Raw genomic sequence first — 21,278 nt, forward strand, 5'->3', positions numbered from 1 at the left:
AGGGGGCCTGCCACGCAGCGCCCGGAAGGTCTCTCCTCGACGCGCCTCGCGGGCGTCCCGGAGCCTCGGCACCGAACCTCGACGCGGGCGTGGACCGGGGACCCGCGCCCCCCAGCGCGGCCAGCACTCCCCAGCGTGCGGGCGTTTGGGGACGCCGAGGTTTGGCCTGCGAGTGCGGGACGGTTCCGGGGGGTGGCCCATCTGTGCCAGGCCGAGGCGGGATCTCCTCTTCCGCTCGCTTTGCCCGGGCCGCCGCTCCGGCCCTCGGGGACAGGCAACACCTGAGCGGGATGGGAGTCGCTCAGCGTGTAGCGCTGCGGGAGGGGACGCGGAGCGCACGGCTCTGCTCGGGCAGCTTCACTTTCTCTGGCCACAGGAACTGGGGCGAGCGGGGTGGAGCGGTGCAGAGGGTTGGAATGCATCCTCCCAGGAAAACTTTTACCCCTTCGGAGCGTGAAGGGTGAACGTTTATCAGGACATTTCGAAAGCACGGGCAGCGATCCGGGAAAGAGGCGGGGTGGCGAGGGGTAGGGAGCGGGGAGCCCCGGGGAAGCCGATTTGCTCCGCTAGCTGCGGCGCGAGCCGTGCGGACTGGGAGCTGAGATTTGGGGAAGCGGGAACGGCCCGGGCGAGTCGGCCACGCGGGGTTTGTTTCCTTTCACTTCCTGCGGCAGCTGCTCACGATGAAGAGAGCCGGGCTCGGGCGCCGCGGCCTCGTGCGGCGGGTCTGAGCGCCCACCCCGCCGCCGCCGCCGCCGGGAGGACTCCGGCCCCCGGGCTTCGGCCATGAGTGCTCGGTGATCCGCGGCGCTGCGTATCGCGGACCCGGGACTTCGAGAGGCAATGCTGGCTCGACTTTGATTGGCTTGGGGGACAGTGAAGAAACCCCAAAATGGAGGACTTTTCTACCAGGACCTACGGCACCAGTGGCCTGGACAACAGGCCTCTGTTTGGAGAGACGTCGGCCAAGGTGAGTGCGGACCGGGACTCGGGGCCTGGGTGCGCGTGTCTGCCCCCTTTCCCGCCCGGAGCCCTGTTGGGTCCTTACGCTGCCCTTGAGGGCACTTGTAGCAAGAAAAAGCTGCTGCTTCAATCCCTCTCAAGATATTTGCCCTGCCTCTCGGCTCCCAATTTGGGACAGGGTTGGCTAAGAGCCTTGAAAGCTTGGGGTGGAGAAAAGTTCAGAAAGTTCTGGACTACTGGAGGCCCTTCACGGGAGTGCGGAAGTTCCCCCCCACCCCCGCCCCCACCCCGAGTGCAGGTGTATAGGGTGTTTGCACTTTCGCCCGTTCAGCTGGAGGGCTGACCTCCAGGAGGCTTCAGGTGTGCGCCTGAAGCTTCCGTAAGAAAGAGCCCAAGAGAGGTGCTTCTGATTTGTGTTTATCTAGAGCCTTTAAGGGTTTACTGCTGAGGCAGCCGGGCAAAGAAAAAGAGGAGAGGCGTGAAAGGAGGGTTTCTTTGATGGGGCTTCATTACAGGAAGTGATCAAAGGGTCTCAGACCCAAACAAGCGGTAGTACATTATTTTGGGCTTTTAAAAAGTATTAAGATCTTTCACAAGCTTAATCATGTGATGTCCTGGGCCGGTAATTGAAGAGAGCTGTTTTCCTGTCCCCAGCATTAACTTTCTGAGTCATTTGGGTAAGATTAGCCTGTTTTGTTTTGGGTTTTTTCCCCCCACGTAGAAAGTGGCATTGGTGACCTTTGACCTCTGACAGAGTGCTTTCAGCCTCTCATAAAGTGGGGCACACAGGGAGTCCAGAGCTTCCTGGGTTTCTCAGCTTAGGCTGGGACTTCTTTAGCAGAAAGGATAGAGAACATATACACCCGACAGCCTGGGGCATAACCCTGAATTTGGAAGCTGTCAGCCTGCCAGGAGACTACTACTTTATGTTTTTAACCCCATGTGAATTTTGCTTTTTCTTCTCAAAGTGTCTTTATGAGAAAATGTTTTAACCTTGATGTCTAGGAAGATGCATCTCGTTTATCCTGTGGCTTTGCACAATCCCAGCCCACGGTGCACACTGTCCGAGAAACACAGCTCTGGTCCAGTAGGTGTTCCTATTTCTGCTGACATTATTGAGCATTATGTGATAGGCCTTGGTGGTCCATGGAACCCAGGTAGATGGGGGAAACACATCAGCAAACTTGATGCAGTTGGATCTCGCCATGACACGGGCATAGAGGGGGCATGTTTGGGAAACCTGGAGAAGATTTTACAGAATGAATTCTCAACTCAGAGACTGGAAGCCTTGGGCTTTCGAATGCGAATGCTCCTAAATTGGGGTTTGACTAGAAGAGGATTTGGGAACTGGAGGGTGGAGGCAGCCTGCTGCTTGAAGAGATGGGGCCCAGAGCATCTGGTTGCCCAGCTGTGCTGAGAGCCAAGAGGTTCAGTGTCTCCCCCACATGCCTTGGCACACAGACTGGGGTTCTGGGTGATGTGGCCTCTGACCTCCATTAATCCCTGAATACTAAGGTAGATGACTTGGTAAGGGTCTTGTTGATTTAAAGAGACACTTACCTGACTCAGGCCTAAATTGTCAATGACTATAAGTTTCCTATTGCCCATGATTCATTGGAAACCCATCCGAGAACTTGACTATTTCAAATGTATCTGTGTTTATCACATATTTATTTAGCCCAGAAGTATACATCCCCAGCACTACTTAGGCATCTTGAAGCGTCATAATGGTAAAATCAGCCACTCAGACAAAAAAAATTAAGGACAACGTAAATTTCCAGATCTCTCAAAATTGCGTCCTTGAGCTCCCCCTGTGAGGCTGATAGTGGACATAGAGAAATTGTCCAGAACAGAGAAAGGAGAGGCTTCTGGTTTGAGGATAGGAAAATACATCATGCTTCGTATAATTGGAGTTGCCAGATCTGAAGAAGGAGAAGCACCCGTCGTTAACGACAGCAGATGATTTTGAGGACCTGAGTGGGCAAGACACAGGAGTGGGGCCATAATAGTGAAAGGATAGGACAACATTGCTGTGGAGCCATTCCCACGGAGGGGAGTCACTGCTAGAGCAGGGTGGCTTCCTGGGGACCCTGAGAAACGTGTGTGTGTGGGTGTGTTCCCAGCTTTCTCTCTTTGTGATGCTAGGAATGACACAACAGCCACTTCACATTAATGATCAACATTAATGAACTCCCGCTTCTGAGGAAAAAAATCCAGAAAGGGGGAAACCTACTTCCTGTCCTAGCCTGACAGATCTTCTGAACTTCTGGTGATCTTATTTGCCTTGTAACAGCTGACCATAGATAGCCTCTCAATTTTAAGTCTAGAAAGGACCAGAGCTTTAGGGCTGGTCTCTAACTTGATGGCAAAGATGACTGAAGCCCACAGAGCAGAGAAGAGTCTGGAGGGAAGCTGGGTTTCCCCAGTTCCAGGCAGCATGCTCTGCATTCAGATTTCCCTCGTCTAATCATCAGTTCCTTTGTGAGATGGGTGTTGTTACTCCTATTTTACAAGCTGGGAAACTGAACTACAAAGCAGGCTGCCGTGTTCAGTCACACGACTGTTCCTGGCTGGTGATGCTTCCCCAACGCCCTTTCACAAGTTGACTAGGATAGTGAATGGTGACCTTCGCCACCATCTGTGTCACTTGCTCCTGAAAGCTCTGTGGACGTTCACATGCTTGGCCCTTTCACAGGGAAGAGGTGGTTTGCTCAGTCATGGAGTGAGTGGAAGATTCTAGAATCTGCTGTAGAACAAGAAGTGCATAACCCAGTGGGCCTGGAGCAGCACCCTCATAGATGGTTTCTGAAAGAACTGGGTAATGCTTTCAGCTACTAGGCTCCAAATTTAGTCAGACTTTAGCATGATATTTGGGAATAACTTTACAGATACAGCCAAGGAGCGAAAGGCAAAGCAAGTTTCGTCTTGTGTCATTACATAAGCATCTAAGGGATAATAGACCAAAAAAAAAGGGAGGATGTTCATTCCTTGACACCTTTGGAAATTACACATTGCTGGGTGGGCTGTCTTACGAAGCCTGGTCAGAATGTCCAGGTGCGTTTTTCATCTGTTTTTATCCATTCCCAGTTCTGGGATATGGTACATCTCTTTCAGGGGAAAAACAAAATGTGGCACAAATGCCACAATAACATGCTGTACTTGGGGTTTCTGAGCCTGGGCTGTCACTTAGCATTCCTAACGGAGCACTGTTCAACAGAAATACAGTGTGAGCCGCGTACACGATTTTAAACGTCCTATAGGCATGGTTTAAAAGTATGAACAAGTGCAATTAATTTTTATAGTGTGCTTTACTTACTTCCATATATCCAAAATACTGTCATTTCAATATGTAATCTGTGTGAAAAGTGGAGGTAACTTTTGCATTCTCTTTTCAGGCTAAGCCTCTGAAACCCAGTGTGTATTCTCACTTTCAGCCCATCTCGGTTTGGACCAGCCACATTCCAGGCGTTCAGTAACTGGGCGTAGCTGGTGCTGCGTACTGGACAGCGCGCTTCTAAAGCAAGTGAATTATTAGTCATGATGGTTCCGTGGCATGTTCGGGAATCATTTGCCTTCTCTGTGGGACTCCTAATTTTCCCTGAGACTCTAGTTGCAGAGGGAGGGTAGGAGTACTTCCTGTGCTATTTTACTGGCTGGCCTTTTGGCACCGGCACAATAGTGTCTCACTTCATTCTTACCCGCCCCCCCCCCGCCCCGATCCCGACCCCTACCCCTCGTGCCTGAGGCAGTGTCCACAGAGCCCCCCTCAGGAAATGTCGCTCTAGAAATCTAGAGCGATTCCCTTGTCCCTCCCTTCTTAGTATGAACTGAAACCTGGAGATGTTCCTCCTTCTCTTGCCCATGGCTGCCTTTAAGTTTCCTTTCAGACAAGACACAGTTGGCAGTCTTTCTGTCCGGATGATGGAAGGCTTTAAGTTATCCTTGGAGCTTGTGAATCTATCTTGATTTATTTAATTAATTAATTAATTAATTAATTAATTATATTTTGTGGGGGGAGTTAATTAGGTCTGTTTATGTATTTATTTTTAAAGGAGGTACCAGGGATTGAATCCAGGACCTCATGCATGCTAAGCACGTTCTCTACCACTTGAGCTATACCCTCCCCCCTGTTTTGATTTCTTGATTTCGTAGGCGGCTGCAGAATCATCCGGACTCACTTTCAGCCAGTGGATTGGTGAACCTAGTGGGGAGAGGGAGATAGTTCTTTCTGGGGAAGAAAGCAAACCGGTGTCCCACAGGCTAGTGCAAATAGGCAAGGGAGGAGTGTTACCCTCGGTGCACTGTAGTGTAAGCCACTTCCAGACCAGCCTCTTCTGTTGAATGTCAGTGATAATGAAATAGAGGATTCATCTCTGAGAAGGGTGGTGACAGTTCTGATTCCTTTTTTCCTACTTGGATGTGATGTGAGGAATGTGAGTGACAATGGAGGAAGGTGCGTGCATTGGACTCAGATAATATGGGGGGGACCCCTGTGTAGGGGGCAAGTTAGTGAACCCTGGGGCTCAGATTTTTGGTTCCAAAGGCGTAAGTTCCATATACTAAGCTGTGTTCACTGCCTCCTTCCCTCCTCTCTCTGCAAAAAAAAAAAAAAAAGTAAATAAAAATGTTGAAAAGCCAGGTCTTTTGATGAGCTGTAGTCGAATTCAGACAATTCAGACTTGGAACATTTGGCTTCTGCAAATAATAGTGTAAGATTAGAGTGCTACTTCTTGCCTTTTTGGGGGTAAAGGTAGGATTGTTGCTTGATTAAGACCCAAGCTGTGGGTAAGATGGTTGTTTCTGCCTGCTGCCCTTCCCCCTGCCTGGAGCCTCAAAGGCTGTCTTCTGAGGGCTGTGGGCTTCAAGCCTCTGACCTCAGCGCCTGGGTGATTGAGCACAACGCCTGTCTCCCTCAAAGCAGAGCTGGTCGCCCAAGGAACAAGATCAGTTGTCCCCTTGCCTCATCCAGCCTGCCAAACCACTTTTAGTGGCCGTTTCTTGTGCTGGAGGAACAGTTCAGGATGATAGATGCCAGGCCTTTTTTCTTTCCTGCTGTAATAGGTTTTTCCTCCCTCACCCCTAGACCAGAGGCCTCGGGGTCTCTGGGGGTTGGGCTCAGGCATGTGTATTTTTAGAAAGCTCTTCAGAGGATGCTGGTGTGTAGGGAGGGCTGCCATCCCTGGTCTTACCCGTGCGCTGTGGAGCCCAGTCCAGGCTGGCACCTCTCCATGGACCTCTTTCCTTGAGCTGCCTCTCTGCTTTTGGCAAATGTTCTTCTCCTTTCTGTGGAACCCTCTCTTCTCTAAATGCCTGAATACTGCTTGGTCCTCAGTTTCCTGCCTTAGAGACTTCCTTACAACCCAGCCTGCATCCAGGCTTCCCTCCTATGAGTCTAGTAGTCAGAGATGCCCCCTGGTACCTACTCCTTGTGCTGTGAAGACTTTATGCAGATCTCGTCTCCTTGACCAGAGTCTAAGCTCCTTAAGGGGAGGAGCCAGCTGCCTTATTTCTCTAGCCTTTCTAGCAGTCAGCACAGTGCTTTACGCAGTTCTTGATTTTGTGAATATTATTAAGTTTTTTAATATTGAAATATAGTTGATATACAATATAATATGTTATAGGAGTAGAATAGAGTGATTCACAATTTTTAAAGGTTATATTCCATTTAAAGTTATTATAAAATATTGGCAATATTCTCCTTGTTGTACAGTATACCCTTATAGCTAATTTTATACATGGTAGTTTGTACCTCTTATCTCCTGCCCCTATATTGCCCTTCCTGCCTGCCCTCTCACCACTGGGAACCACTAGTTTGTTCTCTATATCTGTGAGTCTGCTTCTTTCTTTTCTCTTATGTTCTTTATATTAGGTTTATGTGAAGTCAGCATCTAGCATCACCAAAAAGTAACCTTCTTTCTTGGGACACCCTGCACCAACCGTGGAAGGCGGGGGCTGGTTCTCAGAAACCTGGAGCGCAGGACAGCAGACCAGGAAGTGGTGCTTCAGGCCCTCTGCACTTCAAGTCATCACTGTCCTCTCTCCTCTCTGAGCTTCAGCAACGGGGCCACAGTAAACGTATTATACTCCTGTATGGAAAACTTAAACTGAGGCTTGGCCTCTCAGAAGCTGAGGGGCTGCTGGGTTTTTCTCTCTGGAGACGTGATTTTTGCAGCTCTGTGGTAATAGGCTGGCTCTTCTAAATTGAGTCATTTTTTTTTTCTTAGCATCAGTCTGTAGTCTGTGTATGGGTAGAATGACCATATGTTCTGTGCTGCCACGGGGATACATGGGTTGACAAATTCGATGGAATGCATTTGAAGTTGTGCTGCCCTAGAAATGGGGGCCAGGGTCTGAGGCCCACTCAACTCCTGCTTATCTCTGAGGACCTGATCCTCTTGGCAAGAGGCCCCATTAGACATGGTAGAAAGAGTGCTAATCCCATATGAGCTGCCACTTACCGACTCTCCACTAAATGTCACTCTGTTCCAGGGCTTGATGTGTATCGTCTCCAAATCCTTGGCAACCCCGCGTGTTTGACTGTTGTACAAATACGGATTTCGTTGTGTAGATATGGAAACTTAGGCTTCGGAGTTAAGTGACGTATGCAAGGGCACAGGAAGGCAGGTGGCAGGAGAAGGAACGTAGGTCGTAGGCAGGTCTGTCCGGCTCCTGACCCCCTGGCCCTTGCTCTGTGCCTCCTGTTCTGCAGGTCAGAGCACATAAAGTCCGGCATTTCCTGTGGTTCTGACTCCAGGGATTGTTTTATCCTTTAAGCATGTGGAGGAGGTTTGTTTCCTATTTTTACTGTGATCTCATTTCCCTAAGTGGTGCTTCAATGAAAATAATACGTTTCAAGAACGCATAACTGTGAGGAGGAGAGCCCGGCAGGGATGTGTAACAGAAATACCACAGCTGAAAGATGCTTCAGAACGTGAATCTGTGAAATAAGGGAAAGAAAAGAGCCTGTACGTTTACTTTGTCTAGGGAGAGACAGGGGAGAGGTGGCAGGTGTGTGGCTCCCGCAAGCTCTCTGCACGCAGCCTGCGCCCCTGGCCTCTGCCACGGCTCAGGGCAGTAGGCCCCAGGGCACAGGGCCACCGTGTCCAGAGTTCACCAGGGAGGCGAGCTGTCCCCTGGCTTCCATCCTGGGGACGGGGATGCTGTGTCCAGAGTTCCTCTTGCCCCAGCGTAAGGGGAAGGCTTTGCCTTGTCAGGGCCATGCACTCCGGGGGAGCCCAGTAACCCTACCGGCGAGGCCCAAGGTTTCTTGCTTCTGCTGGGCCCAGGGCCTTCTCCCACCTTCTCCTGCTCTCAGTATGTTTATTCCGAGACCGCTGCCCCTCAGGCTTCTGACTGGGCCATTTTCAGAGCTTTCCAGATGAGAAGTTTTCCCACTGAGACTTGGAGGAAGAAAAGGAAAATTATTTGTGAGAATTGGCCTTTTATTTATGGTAGTGGGACGCCGAAGTTTGACTGAGAAATCTAAAACTTTGGACGCGAGGGATAGTAGAATGCAGCTCGACGGTCTGAATCATTCAGTCCGAGGGAACAATGTTCGGAAGTCATGCCCCTTGTAGATTTAATATGTGCAGATTGGATTGCCTTTCTTCTGTCTCCTTCATAAGAGAAGATAATCACTGTCTTCAGTGACCTAAAGATCTTGCATCTCGGGAGGATTAACGTGGGATCAAGCCGCTAGTGAAAGGAGGACCAGAGGGCCAGGGAGCGCAGAGGAGGGGATGTTCTGCTGGGGCATCAGGTCAGGGGGCAATTGAGTCTTGGGCTTGAGGCAGGAGTAAGCTTTGACAGCAGGAGGTGAGCCGGAATCCCAAGCCCAAGCCAGAAGTCCAACTCTGTCAGAGAGGCAGGAGCAGGAAAGGGGGAGGGAACTGTGAATGTTCCCTTGTGAGCAGATGCCAGAACTTGGGACCAAGGGTCAGAGGAAAGGCTAGGCTGTGGGAAGAGCCTTGAGTGCTGTGCAAAGGACAGTTTTCTTCTGGAGGCTGTAGGACATAGAGTGTGCATGTATGTGTTCTTTTTATTCAGTGATTAATCGTGTGTACTGCATCCTAGGAAATGTGCTGTGTGCCGGAGAGGGTGTCTTTTCTCATGGAGCGTATGTGTACTGCAGGGAAAATAGAAAGGCCCTACACAAATCCTTGTTCTTCCCTCTCTTTTCCTTATTAAGCTTCAGTCATCCTAGTCTTTTTCTTTCCAATTCCCAAGCTCACTCCTGCCTCAGGACCTTTGCACTTGCTGCACTGTTTTGTTTGCAGCACTCTACTCCCAGATTCTTGCGCATCTCATTCCTTAGCCCCTGTTCAAACATCTAACGAGGATTTCTTGAACCCCTTTTTAAAAATACTTGCCCATCGCCCCCATTTTCTCCCGGTCATTCTTCATCTACCCTGTGTTATTTCCTTCCTAACTTTCTCACACTGAACATGTAAAAAGGGTACAGAATGGATGCTGAACATTAAAGGTGGGAAGCAGGTTGGATGGAAGGCTCTTCTGATGTTGGAGGAGTTGAGATTTGGGGCCAGAGATGGACTCTATGAGGGAAAGATTCAGCATAGAGATGAGGACAGAGATAACTAATCAGGCCAGGGAACGGGTACAGGCTTGGCAGAAGAGCAGGCTGCCTCCAGTCCTCTTCAGGCTGGAAGGAATGGAAGTAAAGGGAGGGGAGTTTTCCTCTTTTTCTTTTCATCTTTTTTTCTAAGGGTGTTTGCTGATGGACAGGCTTCAAGGGGTGAGATTGAGAACCTGAGTTGAGGTAGAGCTTCTGACAGTTGTCTGGAGAGAGTCAAGGACACTCAGCCCAAAATAAAAGTCCACGAAAATACAGTGAAGGCCCTGCCAAAAACATGAATTTGTAGTAAACCAATTAATTTTTTCTTTCAGTTAATATTTAAATATCTAATATATGTTGGGCATACATTAGAGGATCGGCAGAGGGAAGTGACCAATGTCACCACCCACTGGTACGATGACACCTTTGTACAGTCAGAGGAAGGATCTGTCCACTCTGGGTAGTGGCAGCTCCCACAGACTTGTAGCTTGGCTTTGTCTGAATTAGAAAAAGTGCTCCTGCCTCTGAGTGGGTGCAGGCCCATGCAAGTGTGCACAGCCTGGAGGGTGCAGCATTGGGCTGGATTTCAGCCACATGCAGTGGCCCAGACTCTGAGAGAACAAGGAGGATGTGGCTCTGAGCCTCCCGGGCTGTACAGCAGTGGAGTAGGAGACAGATGAGGAAGCTGGTGTTATAGTCAGGATAGTGTAAGGCTTCACAGCACGGCTTACACCAGAGCCGAGAAGTGGGTGCGGGTTTTAGGGTGACTTGGGACTGGGTTTTCAAAGCATCAGGAGAAGAACACATCCACCAGGGAGGCTCCGGGCATTGCTGAAACTGCTGATTCCACGATCAGAGATGGGTAGGGAGGCCCTCAGGTTAGAGCTTTGGGTAACAGATTGGAAATCATCTAGCCAGTGGATGTGGGTGAAGTCCAGGGGCAGTAGTGGAGGGGTTGGAGGAAGAGGGATTTGGCAAAGCAGGTGCTGAAATAATTGCAGTAGCTGAGAAGAGGAAGAGAAGAAGTTGGCATAAGACTATCAGGGACGTGCATCCTAGAAACAGAGGCTGTCAGTCTGTGCAGGCAGCTGTAACAAAGCGCCACACAGACTGCATGACTTAGAAACAACAGACATTCCTTTCTGAAGATTCTGGGGGCTGAATGTCCCAGAGCAGGATGCCAGCACGGTAGGATGAGGGCTGTCTTCTGGGCTGTGCACTTCTGTTCATGACCTCCCCCCGTGGAAATGGTAGGGAGCTCTCTGGTGTCTCTTTGATAAGGACACTTAGCCCATTCGTGAGGGCTCCACCCTCATGACCCACGTACCTGCCAAAGGCCCCGCCTCCTGCTGTTGTCATATTAGCCATTAGGATTTCAACATAGGAGTTGGAGGGGGACACACACATTCAGACCATCGCTGAGGCTATTACTGAAATTGTCATTCTTAATCTGGCTTGGGGAGCAGGCGCTGCCATGCCACCCCCTTGATCTTGGCCCAGTGCACCTGTGATGAGTATACGGGGGGCACAGGCTCTACTGGGGAGAAGTTGAGAGACCGGCAGCAAGGGACATCGGTCTGCGGGAGGACTGCGTAGCCCAGGACGCAGTGGGCTCACGTGGAACAGGTTTCAGGGGTGAGGTGGCTGACGGAGAACCTGGCAAGTGTGGGGGGTGCAGGTTGACCTGGAGCACAGCTGGGGAGGGACGGGGTCTGTAGGGCCGCCTGCGATGTTGTCTGAGGAGGACTTTGATGGAGTCGCAGAGGAAGATGGAAGTAACACCAAAGTGGAATTCTCAGTCTTAACCACCCCCCACCAGCCCTCACGTCCGCCCTCCAGAGGGTGGGAGGGAATGTTCTTGTGGTGGTGTCCATCCAGGGTTTCTCTTCCCTGTAGGGAGCTTTCTGTTTCACGTTTCTTCTCCCTGGGAATGCTGAGGGCCAATTCCTGGACAGGAGTTGCTGTCAAGCCCCTGAAACCAGTGCTGGGAGCTACTGGGGCAGGTACTGAGTACCTGGGCTTTTGTCCTCAGGCTGGGGAAACCCGGATCCTGGAGATGCCCATGGTTTACTACCGATCTTTCTGTGGGATCGTTGGCGCCTTGCCTGGGAGGCACTGTGAGGGGTTGGGTCTGTCTGTCAGGCTGCAGGGCCAGGTGTAGCTTCTGCAGAGCTGTTGTGTGTTTGTGGATCCTAGAGCCGTGAGGCCACGCTCTGTGCTGACCAGAAGCTGAAATTTCTGATGGGTCAGGCAGATGAGTGGTGAGTAGCCTCTACTGGTGAGAGGTGCTCTAAGGAAAATGCTGTTGGCCACTTTTGTTTGTGATTCTCTTGTTTAAGCAACATGCACAGGCATGGGCTCTCTTCCTCACTGTTAATTGGCTGCCAGCCCTAATGGAGGAAACAGGCAATAAATATGTAAGTGTAAATCTGGATGACGTGACCTGGGAGCCCTGAGACAGGGACATCGCACATCCTGAGAGGTGCCCGAGGATGCTGTCCAGAAAGGATTTACAGCGGAGGCGATGTCTGAATCGAGCCGTGAAGGAATGCTCAGTTAAATCAGGTGTGCGGCGTTTCAGCCATCCCACCTCAGCCTGCGTCTCACTCTTTGGGGAACGTTATACCTTCAGCTGTTCTTATGGGTCAACGTAAGAAGAGTACGTATGAAGTAGCTGCATTTTCTGTGTCTCTGTAGTTGCAGAGAGGCACGCAACAAATTCTTCTCAGACCCAGGAGAAGCTTGCTGCTTGTAATGACCCTGCGTGTGTGATTAGTGAGAACTTTGAAACCCAGTTGGCTGCCAGGAATCTTAGTACTAACATTTGAACTTAGATTTTTTTTTTAAGTCAGATTTTTTTCTTTTAAATCCTTTTACTCCTTTCCACTCCCCAGATCCCTTTAGAAATCTTGCCTTGCTCTTTTTATTGTTGCTTGAATGGGTTAGGGTTTTGCTGTAATATCACAAGCTTTAAATCCACTTTGGAAGTAGGTGGTAAATTACCGTGGAAATGTGAGGCTGAGCATGGTTTTACTCGTTAGCATTTTGAACTGTCTAGAATCAGGATGTTTCAGGTGGCTGAGGACAAATGCTGGCCTTTGGTTATTTGGGATGTTACTGCCAGTTTCTTCCCAGAGCCATCATTGCCGCCTGAGCATTTGACATGAGTTTGGGCTTCTCTGTCTTGTATCAGGATACCAGCTAATGACTGACCAAGGAATCTGGGGAGCTCCTGAGCTTTTTGATCTCTGGGGAGTAGGCCTTCTCCTCTGACCCAGGGGTAGCCTGAAGCGGATGATCAGAACCTTAAATGGTTAAAACTGGAAGGAACTAGATGATCAGCCCAATCCCCTTGCTTGATAGACCCCAATGGATCATGGTGACCTTTTGAAGTCACCTAGCCAGCCAGTGGCAGAACTGAGATGAGAACCTTAGTCTCTTAACTCTTAATTTCAGGGTCCATATGTATCAGGCTGAGGATTCTTAGACCTTTTGACCTGCTTGTTAGGCTTGCATTTTGCAAGGAGCATTGGGTAGGAGACTTTTCTGTTACCTGGCTATATATGACCTTGGGCAGACTGGTCCTATAGAACCTCGTCACCCACTGGTTAAGTGGAGATAACATCCTCCTTACTGCTTCACAGGGCCCCCTTCTCCCATCCCAGGTACAGACACTTTGTATGCCCAGCCATCTTTTTCTCCTTCCCCGTTTCAGAGGAAGATGAAGACGTGCCTCTCTTCTGGGCTCAGGCTGCTCTCTCCTCCTGTGCGAGGCATCCCCGCCCCTCCCCTCTCAGCTGGCGTCAGGTTTGCTCTCCCCGGGGACTTTGTGAAGTTCCTCCTTCACGAGCCACCTTTTCTTTCCTCCTTGCTTGCCGGCTAGTCCTCTTTCAGGTTTGACTCTCCAATATTCTCCCCCCGATTGCGCAAAATAGCTCATTCCCTTTCTCCTTCGTGCCCTCTTGAGCTCTGCATTGTATAAACTTCTAGAGGGCAGGTTTATATGTGCTTGTATTTGCATCTGGGAGGTAGTAGATAATTTTTTTTTTCAGTTATATTGAGATAATTGAGATAATGTTTGAGTGAATACATAAATGACTTATGAGGTAATGTATGCAGAATCCCTCTCAAAACTGTACTATATGTGTTTGTATATGTATGTATTTATGTTCCTGTGCTCACACACACACACATATGTGTATGCACATACATGAGTTAAGACTGTCTCAGCCTGTTGCTGAGTAGATGTCCGTGGGAAGATACCTAATTCCCTGGCCTGTCCCCTCTGCACATAAGGATCAAGGCTGATTCTGATACTGCCGAACTTCCTTGGGGAGTGAACATAAGCAACAGTACAAGGCGTAAAGCTCTGGTAGGGAGAACAGTCTTGTTAGATGAAAATAGGACAATAATGAAAGTGGGGAGGAGACAGGCTAGTTTCTGCGAGAAATGAAATAACTGAGTCAATAGGAAGTAGCTTTTGAAATGGAGATAACCTGAGTTTTCAGTGTTCATTCTGTAAACAGCAGATTTAAATTCAGTGTTCTCTTTTCTCCATGCACTCTAGTTCTGATGTGGAGCACATTGGCTCTAAAACTGCCCTTTGAAATGCCAGTTAGCAAGCAATGTAATTATTCTTTATTCCTCTATCTTCGGAGACCAGGGGAACAGGGAGCTGCTAAAGCCCTGAAAAATCATCTCTGGACCCTGGGAGGGGCCTCTGCTCAGTGACGTAAACTATTAATGTTCAAAACAGTTTAGTTTGGACTCTGAACTTTAGAGCAGTGCTGCTCAAATTTAAATGTGCTCACAGGTCATCTGAGGATCTGGTTAAAATTCAGATTCTGATTCAGTAAGTCTGGGGCAAGGTGCAAAATCCTGCATCTCTTACGGGCTCTCAGGTGAGGCCAGTGTTGCTGAGCCTCAGACCACTCCACGAAGCAGGAGTTAGAAGAAAGTGGGAGGTCTTGCAAGGTTAACTCTGCTATTTCCCTGGCCTGGGTTCACGGTTACTTTGATAGCAGATGGCATGAAGCCAAGGCCTTGGCTGGGAGAGAGGAGAAGCACTGCTGCCGTAGCCTGTATCGTTGGTGCCACCTTGGGAGTCCCAGAGAGACTCGTTATGACACTAGAGTAACCGCTGTTCATGGGGATGACGTGGGATTCTGCACAGTGAACTGTCTAGGAGTGTTCATTAAAGTGTAGGTGTGTTTTCATGAATGAGTGAAACCAGCTAGGCTTATATGGATAAGTTCAACAATCTGAAAAAAATCACTTATGAGATCTTCATTCCTGAAAGATAACTTTACTGTAGTGCTTTGCTAATAGGCTTTCTGAGGTCCTCTTGGCAACTCGGTATCTGTGTCAAGACCAGCAGTTTGCCCGCTAGGCTGCTGTTCGAGTGAGGAGTGTAAATGGAATCTGCTCTTTTTGCATTGAATCCTGTTTCCACCACTTACTAGCACTGAGGCTTTGGGCAAGCCCTCAGTTTCCCTGAGCCTGTGCACCACCTATAAAATAGTCATCATACCATTTCATCCCAGGATTTTTGAGAAGATATGCGAAAGCTCTTAGCACAGTTACTGTGTGTTCACCGTTAGAACCCGCTCCCTGTTCTGATCCTGGCCGGCAAACTTGCTGTGCCATTTGGAGACTAGTGATTCTTGCTCCATACGTCTTACCCGAACCTCTTCACCGGCCTCTTTGGATTGGTAAGAGAGCTCTTGTGAAATATACAGAGCTTTATAAACTTTTTGCAAATCCCTGGAGCTCGTAAGGAGCAAATATTCTTGATTTAACAGAATAAACCAGAAGAGCTTAGTTGAAACCTTTTCACAAGGCACAAGTTTCTCATAAATGGATTGTCTGTGAGCACATTTTATGTTGAGCACACTACGTTGGTATTGTGTGGGAATAAGTTGATAGTGATCAGTGATTTGTCCCCGGGTCTCTTCCCTAACAAATGGTCCTGATTTCAGACTCTGGTGTGCCCTGTGGTGGTGATTAAGATCTATTCTGAGTCCTCAGGTTTAGTTTGGATGTGGCTGGAGTTCTGTTTCCTCTGTCCTGTATAACATTTGAATTGCGGTGGCCTTGGTCTGGAGTGTGGTTTGTTGGTGGTGAGATCAGGCACACCAGAGAGAATACTTGGCTTTGCTTCAGTCTTCCTCCCAGCTTCCTCCCTCTTCTAACTTCTTTGGGTTATCTTTAGAAGCAGACAACTTGGAAATGAGTGTTCAGTTGCGCGGTGAACGTTCTTGTGTCCCTCCCATCTCCTGCTATTCTCTGTTCAGACGTTACCAAAACAATCTTTAAGACTGAGTGATTAAAGCCTTCAGCTTTGACTCCTCAGAAATGAGTATTTGATATTCTCATTGGCCTGAAAGTAGTGTTTCCTCATCAGGCCCTGAACCCCTACCATCTTTATTCTGTAAGCTCTGTAAACAACTTCTATCAAATTGTTAGAATATATTAATATATAATGCATATAATATTAGTATATATTGCTAACATTACATTTATATAAAATACTGCTTCAACTTTTTGAGTTCCTATAACTGAAACTGAAACTAACCAGTTAACCTGATATTTAGGTATCCTGTTTCAAAGTTGCTTCTAACTTGCTGTATGACTTTGGACAAGTAAGTTAACCACACTCACTGGACCTAAATTTACCTTAATCTGAAAAATTAGGATTGGATTAGATCAGTTTTTCAAACTATTCTTTGGAGTTGGTTGGGGGAGTGATGGGAATGACAAGAAAGCTTGATGGGCAGGACCCCAAATTCCTCATTCAATCAAATGATTCTATGCTTGTTTACATATTGGAAGATTTTTGCTATTAAATAAACGAGTTGGAAAACCACTGGACAAGGTGGTCGGAGACGCCTGCAGCCTTGGCAGTCCATGGTCCCTTGTAACAGCAGTGTTTCCTTCTCCATTACATTAGACGAGGCCACCTAGGCTGTATCACAGATAGGTCCAAACTTACGATGGCACTTGGCATCAGCTCTGGTCGGGTCTCTGGTTCTTTTTGCCAAGGCCCTGAGCTGGCCATCCCAGTGCTTCTGCTCTACCGTCCCCATCCAGTCCTTCCCAGTCTTCTGAAGACCCTAATGTGAAAATACCCGTCACTTCAAGAGTCCTTCTCCAGTTAGTTGTTCCTCTTCACAAAATACCTTTCCTGCTCTGGTGGCTCAGTATACTTGGCCTTTCTGCAGTTGTTTATGTAAAGCTCAGAGGGGCAGGAGCCTGGTTTCTCTGTTCTAAAACACCATAGTGCCTCCTAACATAGTTCTTTCTTTCTGAAAGTGCTGTGGGCTTATCACATGGCTCAAAAACTCTTTTCTCTTTCAGGATCGAATCATCAATTTAGTTGTTGGCAGCTTAACATCCTTACTGATTCTAGTAAGTATCTTTGTGTCACACCCAGGCTCTTAGACAAAGTTATGAAAATTTTAATATTGTGGTTCAGTAACTTTCCAGAAAAGTATTTAGAAGGGGTCAGTACACGAGCATGTGAAGTATTCCTATCATAGTAAAATTAAATGCTTTCAATTTATTATCACTTGAACAAAACTGCACTTAGTAACTGGAGTAGCTAATTGATTTCCACCCTGCCTCGTTGAATGTGAAATAGCACAAGTCAAATAACTTGTTTTCTGAGTTTGCTGTATTTGTTTGCCTAGTACAGTTGTTCTGTCAGTGGCTACCAGCAACTCCCTTCTGTACATAACCTACAACTCCCCATTTCTGCCAGTACCTTAATTTTGTTTTTAAAGCACATTCATTATCCTGTAGTTTCAAAAGCTTATTATAACTTTCCATCCTGTATGAGTCAGCTTGGTGCTGTCACAATAAAATAAAGCCACACTTCCCACGGCCCGAGAATGATATTCCTTTGGCACATTTTCATTAAATCTAAGAGAATTGTAGTGAAGTTTGCTGCCATGATTTCTTAATAAATAGGTAAAATGGTGTATCTAAAGTAGAAGGAGAACTATAATATAGGGTATCTATCTTTAATTATATTTCATGTTATGCAAAAACAATTTTGGCTATGTATTTTGTTGTATTCAAAATAACAGGAAGGTTAGCACTTTTTCCAGTATAGTCGTTGACCCTGGGATTGAGGTTTAAATGCTTTCTAGTCTTTGTTAACGAAGAGGTTATTTTGAGGTTAGCTAGTTTTACTGCTCTGTGGTGATTTGTCTCCTTTCATAAAAGAGGGAAAGGTTAGAAAGACTAAACAGAAGTACTAAAAGAAATAACACAACTGAAAATATTTAAATACTTTATTAAGTATTAACATTGCAGGAGGCAAACTGGTGGTAGGTATTTCACAATGTGAAGCAGTTTATGATATGACATTGCCTAGATGCCCTTCTAACCAAGGCTCAGAATTACTCCTGAGGCCTGACGTAATTTCTCTTCACACAGGTAACGCTGATCAGTGCTTTTGTTTTCCCTCAACTACCTCCAAAACCGTTGAATATATTTTTTGCTGTCTGCATCTCTTTGAGTAGTATTACTGCCTGCATACTTGTGAGTACTATTTAGAATATAAATTCAGTATCCTTGAGAGCTGAAGGTTGCAGTGTCTGGGACAGATTCCCAGCCCTGGCAGATGTCTGTATGAAAGGGTATCTCTAATTACAAACCTGTCCTTGGGTGGGCACGAATGAAAGGGTATCAGGATATCTCTCATTATGTTTCCTTTTCTCCTAAATCCCAAAGTTGTAACCCTAAAAGGAAACTACTACCTTAATAGCAAAAATAAAACAAAACCCAAAAAACTCAGGTGGCCAAAGAGTTGATGTAATTTTCTTAATTCATCTTCCTTCAAGGACTACATACAGAGCCCAACAGGCTTTGGGAAATGCCATTACTCCTTCTTATTTCTAATAATTTAAAAAGTAGTCTATTTTAATCTCTTGAGCTTTATTTTATCTTCCCCAATGAAAGTAATTAACACTAAAATCTCTTGGCAAACTTAAAACTGCAGTTGTATCCTTTCCACAACAATGTTTAATTTTACTACAAAGAAGCCTTTTAGGTAAAGAAATAAAGATGGTGGATCCTCAGTTGGGTATTTGCCAAGTGTTCATTCATTCGTTGGCTGTTGTTTCATTTCCCTTGAGGAGAGGCAGAATCAAAACAGTAAACCCGTAAACACAATTGTTTTGTCTCATACAGGGCTTAAATCAGAAATAATATTCTTACCTGAGTTAAAAATAAACTAGGAGACATTTCCAAGCTTTGAACTCACTGATTTTGCTGTATTCCTATGCCCTGAGGGAAGAAGCAGCCTATCCCATTTTGAGAGCCTTGGGAACAAAGCAGCCAGAGATGCTCACTTCACATTCCTGGTCTAAAGCCAGAAGTGACTAACAACAGTGAGCTAGTTTAAACCAAATACTTGCATGTGTAAAGCCCTAGTTTGTACTGGCAATCTGAATCAGTTAAAGGAATTTAAAAGTTGTCTTTCAGTACCTCAAAGAGCTGTACCTTTTACCCAAATGTATTTAAAATATCTCTAGAAGGTATATGTTCTTGGATGACTTGCCAAGTGATTGGTAGACTCTTGGTTTGAACATAAAACAAAGTTAACTGAGAAGGCAGGGATAGGTATGATCTCGGATATGGAAACTCAGTTGGTACTACTTGAATTATGAAGACTAAGAATAAAATTCTGGCTGCATTAGCTTCATTTAGGGGGAAAAATTACATACAGAGGAAACTGGTCACAGTGGAAACAGAATTTGTATTTTAAATTGTTACTATTTGGCCCAGTGCTATTACTTAAAACTTTTATTTAATTCTTCTTCTTTTAGATCTACTGGTATCGACAAGGAGACTTAGAACCGAAATTTAGAAATCTAATTTACTATATCTTATTTTCTATCATCATGTTATGTATATGTGCGAATCTGTACTTCCATGATGTGGGAAAGTGAGGCTACCAAGGAGAAATACTTACCAGGTCTCTTCAAAGCTATTGTATTTGGACTTGAATAAGAGCTGGGTAAGGTATGCTGAAGAATCTCCTGCAGAAGTCTGATACATGATTTTCATGTAATTGTAAATTAAATTCCCTCTTGCAGGGGAGACACAGCCTAGATCACTTTGCTTTTTCTTTAAGGAGCTGATGTTGCACTTAAACATTCCCCCTTAAAGCGGAAACAGCACAAGTCATTTTCACTTTTGAAATTACAATTTTTTATAATGTAACTGCATGGCGAAAGGCTATGTGTAACAATCAATCTTGCATTTTAAGACAAATATTCTTTTATTTCTGTTAAACTGAATATACAATTATTGTTCCCTAGGCAACCAACTTTTGCTTATAACTACAATTTAATTTCACATTAACAAAACACAGACGGTGAAAAGACAACTTTGATTGTGTAGATCTAATTACAATAATAAATAAAATAATTTATACAAGTTTTCTTTTGTGACTTTTCTACAGGGGTCATATTCATTAAAGCCCTAAAGGCTAATTTTGGCTTAACCTTCTCTAGTATAGGAATGATTCTTGATTTGTTTCTTTTCATTAACAGAAGCAAATTTTGTTTTTTTAAATTGCCTGAGAGGGAGAATTTATATCACAGCCCCACCAAATTAATGCAGTAAGTGAATGGTAAACTCTGATACTCTCCCTCTAGTATTCCTTGAGTAATTTATGTAGTAAAACATGTAAGAAAAGGTCATGGTGTGTATATATAGATATATATATGTATCTATATATAGGCAAGTTTTACTTCCTTTCCCATTTAGTTTTACTTCAAAGTGCTTGCTAACTTTGTAAACTGATGACAGTGGGTTCTGAGGGGGTGAAAACTCTTAGCTTCTGGTGAATTGTTTTACTACTCTCATCCATATTCCCTTTAAAAGTTATTTTAAAGATCTGTAGTGAATTTTTCTTAACATGTTTTTTTAATGCTTCCCTCTTTACCCAGCCTAAATCAGCTCCCACTGCCAGCAATGGGTAAACCAAAAGTAACCACCACACAATCACCTCAAGTCTCAAACTACTTAAAAGATGCTTAACCTTTGTGAAGAAGGTCACTGATAAGCTCTAGACCATGTTGATGTGATTTCTCTGAAATATGAATGAACATGCTTACTTGAGACTGGATAGAGCGCCATGTCTGATCCTTAGAGATGAGTATTACTGCTTTTAAAACAGTAGTTAAGCTTTGGTGATTTTAAACTCCTCAGCTAAAGCGAATGAAGTTCCCTGCTGACAATAACACCAATCACCAGGATTTCTGCGGTTAAGACCCCTGTGCTCCACTCAGCTATACACTGTCGTAGGACTAGACCTCAGATGATATATTTAAAGGAGGTAAAAAGTCATAGCAGCAACACTGGATGTGGCTTAAGTACTGCAGCTATTTAAAAGCCAGAGGAATGGTAAATTAAGCCTCTTGGGGGTTGCTCCTATTTCTTTGGAGATGTTGTAATTAACAGTGTGTCTTCTTTGCCTGAATTACCCGTTTCTAAGAATTACTTAATGACAGTTTACCAAATCCTCAACATCTTTTGAGTCTTCTGAAACAGGACTGCCCAGAGATGATCCAATGATGTTTGATTCTTCTCGATGATGCTGGAGTATGGGATCTATAAAGAGTTAAGTTTCAAGTTAATCTTAAATGTATATATTCTCTAACCCACATCAGGAACCAAAGTGAAAATTTAACAAGACCGACTGACTGCCTGATTTCCCGCGTAAGATTCA

At 46.1% G+C, this 21,278-nt stretch overlaps 2 protein-coding genes and 1 long non-coding RNA gene across 9 annotated transcripts in view; 2 read left to right on the top strand and 1 right to left on the bottom strand.

Annotated features, from left to right (window-relative positions):
- The first annotated feature begins 575 nt into the window (after positions 1 to 575).
- On the top strand, positions 576 to 19,981 carry TMEM243 (transmembrane protein 243). The gene is made up of 4 exons (XM_032484092.1): positions 576 to 970; positions 16,892 to 16,942; positions 17,975 to 18,079; positions 19,369 to 19,981. The coding sequence occupies exons 1-4, from the start codon at positions 893 to 895 to the stop codon at positions 19,489 to 19,491; spliced, it is 357 nt and encodes a 118-aa protein (XP_032339983.1). The 5' UTR covers positions 576 to 892; the 3' UTR covers positions 19,492 to 19,981.
- On the top strand, positions 9,469 to 16,885 carry LOC116664998. Its single transcript, XR_004321575.1, has 3 exons — positions 9,469 to 9,479; positions 10,221 to 10,223; positions 13,873 to 16,885. It is a non-coding gene; the product is annotated as an uncharacterized LOC116664998 (long non-coding RNA).
- Positions 19,800 to 21,278, bottom strand: part of DMTF1 (cyclin D binding myb like transcription factor 1) — a 41,204-nt gene continuing 39,725 nt past the window's right edge. For 5 of the 7 annotated variants that reach the window (XM_032484075.1, XM_032484078.1, XM_032484079.1 and 2 more), the window contains one exon: positions 21,051 to 21,160. In XM_032484075.1, coding sequence (XP_032339966.1) covers positions 21,051 to 21,160 — 110 coding nt within the window. Of the gene's footprint in view, positions 21,161 to 21,278 lie in introns of all 7 variants that reach the window. The other 2 variants (XM_032484073.1, XM_032484077.1) reach the window with 2 other exon arrangements.

The sequence above is a fragment of the Camelus ferus genome, chromosome 7, assembly GCF_009834535.1.
Source record: "Camelus ferus isolate YT-003-E chromosome 7, BCGSAC_Cfer_1.0, whole genome shotgun sequence".
Classification (NCBI taxonomy): Eukaryota; Metazoa; Chordata; class Mammalia; order Artiodactyla; family Camelidae; genus Camelus; species Camelus ferus.

Excerpts from the sequence above, each read along its gene's own strand:
- TMEM243 (XM_032484092.1), top strand. The coding sequence starts at position 893 with ATGGAGGACTTTTCTACCAGGACCTACGGCACCAGTGGCCTGGACAAC. Across the intron at positions 16,943-17,974 it reads TAACATCCTTACTGATTCTA|GTAACGCTGATCAGTGCTTT; the intron begins GTAAGTATCTTT and ends CTCTTCACACAG. Across the intron at positions 18,080-19,368 it reads GTATTACTGCCTGCATACTT|ATCTACTGGTATCGACAAGG; the intron begins GTGAGTACTATT and ends TTCTTCTTTTAG.